This window comes from Rhagoletis pomonella, unplaced genomic scaffold (assembly GCF_013731165.1).
Source record: "Rhagoletis pomonella isolate Grant_MI unplaced genomic scaffold, Rhpom_1.0 Rhpom_scaffold_00006, whole genome shotgun sequence".
Classification (NCBI taxonomy): domain Eukaryota; kingdom Metazoa; phylum Arthropoda; class Insecta; order Diptera; family Tephritidae; genus Rhagoletis; species Rhagoletis pomonella.
Window position 1 is genome coordinate 35,783,681 of NW_023458560.1, and position 5,867 is coordinate 35,789,547.

General features: G+C 35.3%; 2 protein-coding genes across 2 annotated transcripts in view; both read right to left on the bottom strand.

Moving 5' to 3' along the window:
* The window catches only part of LOC118740651 (golgin subfamily A member 6-like protein 22), a gene marked incomplete at its 5' end in the record, with an annotated part of 500,945 nt that overhangs the window by 430,432 nt on the left and 64,646 nt on the right, over positions 1–5,867 (bottom strand).
* Positions 2,825–5,499, bottom strand: LOC118740660 (adult cuticle protein 1-like). The gene is made up of 2 exons (XM_036472273.1): positions 5,423–5,499; positions 2,825–3,774 (listed from the first exon to the last, which is right to left on the bottom strand). Exons 1-2 carry the CDS (start codon positions 5,426–5,428, stop codon positions 3,445–3,447), a joined length of 336 nt encoding a protein of 111 aa, XP_036328166.1. The 5' UTR covers positions 5,429–5,499; the 3' UTR covers positions 2,825–3,444.

Genomic DNA, 5,867 nt, shown 5'->3' on the forward strand with positions numbered 1-5,867 from the left:
AAATAATTGTTTTTATCTCAATCACTTTCTCTTTATACAAGATAAATATTTATGTATAACAAATAATATACGTACATAAAAACGAAGCGAATCTGTGGGTGTTTTAAAAAACATTTTATTGGGCTTTGCACTTTTTCCCATTTTTCCGGAGGCCACACTAGTAAAACTTATCTTCAAACTTAAAGTGTTTCTTAAACAGATTAAGTACCATTCTTCTAAAGTCAAAAATGATCGTGTATAAGTTATTTTGGCAAAAATTCATAGATAGATGTGATAGCGTTTTTTATATAAACAATTCGTATATGGGTACAAATATCAAAATAAGTAGATATCCAGGCATGTTCTAAAATTCGAAAATTTGAAATCGACTCTATTTCGGTAATTTTTTTCGATGGTTTTTAACCCAAAAATTTACAAGCCTCGCATTAAAATGATTTATTTCATATCGCTGCTGCTTCTTTTACAGTTTTCAATTAGAATATTCACTCTTTTCATCAGATATAATTAAAACAAGTAAGAAAGTCTAAGTTCGGGCGGAGCCGAACATTAAATACCCGGCGCAAGTATTAAATATATGTTTTCCACCTTTCCGAAAGCTACCGCTACATGATAAGCCGGGGTGTATACATTTTAAGTAAATTAGCGTCCTTAAATTTCGAAATATTGAAATTTCAAGCATATCAGAAATTTACCGTTATGTGAAAAGCGGCCTCAATTTTAGTCCGATTTCAACAATTTTCAACGGTTTGCTTTTATGTGGCAAGCACAATAACCATACCGAGTTTGGTTCAAATTGCTAGAACGGTTAGCGAGATACATATATGTGATCACAAGTGGGCGGTGCTACGCCCATTTTCCAAAATTTTGTCATAAACGTATTTCTTGGTAAAGATTGTTGCAATCATCAATTTTGAATAAATTAGCTTCAATATTTACTGATTTATCGAAGATTTTGTATTTCTCGAAATTACCGTTATATGGGATGTGGGCGTGGTTATTGTCCGACTTTAAAAATTTTCGGCCAGTATGCTGTACCAGGACCAACAACTGTGCCAAGTTTGGAAGAAATTGGTGTAGCGGTTACCAAGATATACACATGTAACCATAAGTGGGCGTGGCTACGCCCATTTGCCAAAATTTTGTAATATTCTTATTTTTCGTCTAAAACTCATTGCAAATATCAATTTTGAGTGAATTATCTTCAGTAGTTACTAAAATATCGCAGTTTTCGTTTTTCTGAAAATTACCGTTATATGGGAGGTAGGCGTGGTTATTGTCCGATTTTTAAAATTTTCATCCGTTTAGTATGCTGTACTAAGGCCACCAACTGTGCCAAGTTTGGAATAATTGGTGCAGCGGTTACCAAGATATACACATGTAACCATAAGTGGTTAATATGCGATTTCGCCCATTTTCAATACCATCCGTCCCACGCCCAAAAGAAGTTCACGTACCAAGTTTCGTTAAGATATCTCAAGTTTTACTCGAGTTATCGTGTGCACAGACGGACGGACGGACGGACAGACAGTCACCGCTTAATCGATTTCTCTTTTCATTCTGATCATTTATGTATACAATTGTCTATATCTATCTCGATTCGTTTCGCCTGTTACAAACAACCGTTATGTGAACAAAGTTATAATACCCTTGTGCACAAGTGCGCTCGGGTATAAAAATATTTGGCAAATCGAGTCGATTTCAAAGTTTCGAATTTCAGAACATGCCCGATCGATGCTTTTAGCCCGATACTTAGTAGGTATCGATACTTTCTTTCGATGCTACATCCAAGTACAGGTATCGATGCTTCCATGGTATTGTTTTATCCCTAAGTCGGTTTGGTCACTCATCGATTGAAGCACGCAGATTTATTTTAAGCCCTCTAATGGTGAGAGTTTTAGGCGCAGTAATTGTCCTGCTTAAAATTAAGGCTAAAAATGTGTACAAGTATGACTATAAGCCAAGTGTATAATTACGTATTCCATCAAGAGTAGGCCAATAGCTTAAATTTCTGGTGAAATAAACATGGTTGATTTAAAAAAAAGTGTCAATAGGAGAATCACTTGTACAAGGGAAACACTAAGTGCCGGTTGTTCAATGTCTAGTTAACACTAATCTGCGGTTAAACATCGTTATCGACATCTGCGACTCTATGCACACAACAGGGAGTCGGCAACCTCAATAACTATGTTCAACCGGAGATAAGTGTTAACCAGACATTGAATACCCGGCCCTAAGTGTCGATTGTTGACATGTGATCGATAGTTAAGTCGTTTTATTTTTTTTTATTTAACCGGAGATTCTACGTCCGATCTATGTTAACCGGACATTGACAAACGGCCCTAACTAGGACAACCGAAGACGAAATTGAACTCGGGAAGTGGTGTTTTGTCCTCCATCCATGGTTTAGCCAATAGTATAATGAAAAATAGACTTGAAGAAACCACTACTTCTTTTCTAAACACTTGTACAAGAATCACAAAGATTATGTTTTCAGATAACTTTATTTTTTTTTACAAATCCAATTGATAAAATAGAACAGAAAAAAATATGTGACTAAAATATAAAATTGTTATACAAAACATAGCAAGAGTGCAGATCTGGTTACACTGTGGTAATGGCAGTGAAAAGACAACATTGTGATATGATAAATTGACTTAGAACATGCGTCACAGCGTATCTAATAAGAGTAAAAAAGAAGGAAGATAAAGATAGTGTTGGAAAAACCAATAAAAAACCAAGGAATTGAAATACAAGGAAATAAAAAGATTTACAAAATTTTTTTTTATCAAAAGTGTTTAATTAAACTAAAACTATTTTTTTTCATCGATTCATTGTCTGTTTGTATTAGAGCTCTCGATTTTGTTCGCACATTTTCAAACAGCCCGGGTATATGAGCAGCGAGTACTCTCACACTTGTTCAATGCTCATTACTCGAAAATTTTCGAGCATGAGCTCGAGCAATTCGAGTTTTTTCGAGTAATTTGAGCAATGTTTTTTTTATTATATTGACATTTTTGGAAGCAACTTTTTAAATATTTCAAATTATTGATATATAATGCAAAGATTGTTACATTGGTTTTTATTAATACAATTTATTTAACATGAATTAGAAATCAGCTGCTGACAAATACAATTTACAAATTTTCTTTTGTTTATGAAATTGTTCAAAAACTCGAAAATTTTGAACAAACATTTGAGCAGTTGAGCAATGAACGAGTTTCGAGCGAGTATCGAGCTACTCGCATTGCTCGATACCCGGGTATCTAGAGCTCTAGTTTGTATGCATGTATGTATGTATGTAAATATGTAGCACGTGTTCCAGTTACATAACGTAATTGACTATGACCAGGTGCTTGTACGATTTTATATATTACATAGGTATATGTGTGCGTATTTTCCCGTTCGAAACGCCATTCAATTCAGTGAAATTAGTGGCATCCCTTCTTAGATGGTGCCTGGTGCTGGTTCCAAGTTCACTGAGGCAGCTGATTGCACATGTCCGGGCAGAGGTGCAACATGCACAGCGCCACGTGTTTTGGCGACATAGGTGCCCTCTGCAGCCACAACAGCTGGAGCAGCCACCACCGCTGGGCTGGTGATGATCTGTACTGGCGATGGTGCGGCAACGACAGCTGGCACGGCAGAGGCTTGTACAGCAATAGAGCCAGGTGGAGAGGCCAAAACGACGCCATTGATGGATGTGACCACGCCTGGGATGATCGAGCAGTGAGCAGCGCCAAGGGCCAAAGCGAACAAGACTACGGAAACGGCGAACTGAAATGAGAAAAGGGGTAAACGATTTATTAGCAAAAGCTAGTTAGAAACTTATGTGCAGGAGTAATTGATACGGGCGGCTGGAATTTCCTTTCTCAATTAAACAAGATTTTCTTCGCAAAATTTACGATATAAGTAAAATTTAGGAGATTGCGTTGACAATATAGTAATGAATAATTTGCATTACTTCAATGTCTCTTATATAAGATATAAATTTACGATATTAAATTTACGGTATTAAAATTCAATAAGGTTAAAGACTTTCAGTAGAACTATTTTAGTAAACTGCGCAGCCTAGTTATTTTTAACCGTTATTCTGAGGTTTTGAGGAACATATTAGGTGTACGATAATGCATTAAACGGTACACATGTCACTGTATGATTGGTTTTGCCAATTTAAATTTAATTGTAACGCATCACTAGTTTATTAGCAAAATTAAAGAACACTTCGTTTACGGTATTCAGTTTACGATATAAATTAACGATAAAAGTCTTACGATATTAAATAAACGCAATTTTTTTACATTTGGGTTGGAAATAAATCCGTGGTCATTGATCACGATATTAGATTTGTGATACACCTTTTGTGGCATTCAGTTTATCATCCGTTATATTGAGCTTTGTATTTACCACTCTTTGTTATCGGAAAACTTGGAAAACAAAGTCTGAGCGCTAGAAGTTATAGCTGCTATTTCGGTAAAAATCCCATCTCATCAGTTTTTGTTTAGACTTCAGCTGCAGAAAGAAAAAATTGTGATGAGGACACCCTCACCCTCTGATATACTATAGCTATAGCTCAAAACAATTGTTGACAAAATTCAGTTATTACGTTACAATAATAACAAAAAGGGCCGCTGTGGTGTAGTGGTAAGCAGTGCGCGCTTCCACTCCACAATGCCTGGGTTCAAACCCTGGTCAAAGCAACATCGCAAAAATATAGAAAAAAGGTTTTTTCTTAACAGCGGTCGTCCCTCGGCAGGCAATGGCAAACCTCCGAGTGTATTTCTGCCATGAAAAACAGCTTCTCATAAAAATACAATCGCCGTTCGGAGTCGGCGTAAAACTGTAGGTCCCTCCGCTTTGTGTGACAACATCAAGGCGCACGCCACAAATCGGAGGAGAAGCTCGGCCAAACACTAACATATGTGTAAGCGCCAATCTATTATTATTATTATTAATAACAAAAAGGGATTTCGATTTGATTTACGATATGACTTCTATTATATTTGATCTACGGTATAAGGTTTACGTATTATTTTTTAATTAAAGCTTTTTATGAAGCTACGCTGATTTAGTTGTAAGTTTAAAAATAATTAATCACATTGTGAAACTTTAATTTCTTAGGAAGATTTAAGTCTAAACGTATTAGGTTTTGACCTCTTTAGCTATTAATTAATTAAAATAATTATTCTGAAATACTTTTTAATTAAAATTAGCTAGTACAAATATGTTCACTTTCTTTCACAATACATCTCGGGTGCAAATAAAATATTTGCAGTCCGTTTATCGGTGCTAGAATTTACGATATAGTATATTTATGTTTTTATACATTTTCATTTCTTTCTTTCACATTTATTTCACAGGATCACTTCATTTAAAATTTCTACTTATATTTTTATTTTTATTCATTATCCTTTTTATTGCCCACCTTCATGTTGCTTTTTATTTTTGTTTGGAGCTTAGGGGACGTTGGTTCACAAGAACTTTCTTAACGGCTTGAAGCTTGAAATGTTACCATGATCAGTCTTTGCGCTTGGGTGATCTTTTATACGTTTTAATTAGCATTTCGCTACCGTTTCAGAAACGATATGTCTATGTACACTTGACTTCTAGCCTGCGGTAACATAGAAGTATTTTTTATCTTGCTCCATACAAGTTGACCATTGCAAAATTGTACATTATACAATATGTAAACCATTTATTATAAAAATAGCACAACAAAAAATACTTTGATCCAGTTCCAGTTTTGCGTTTCAATGGCTAATGAATATCAAATCAATGGCAGTTGTGTTCGAATGAGCAGAAAATACCTACATAAATGGACTGCTGGTAAAATACTAGGTGACGCGGAAACAGTCTTTATGTCGTCTTAA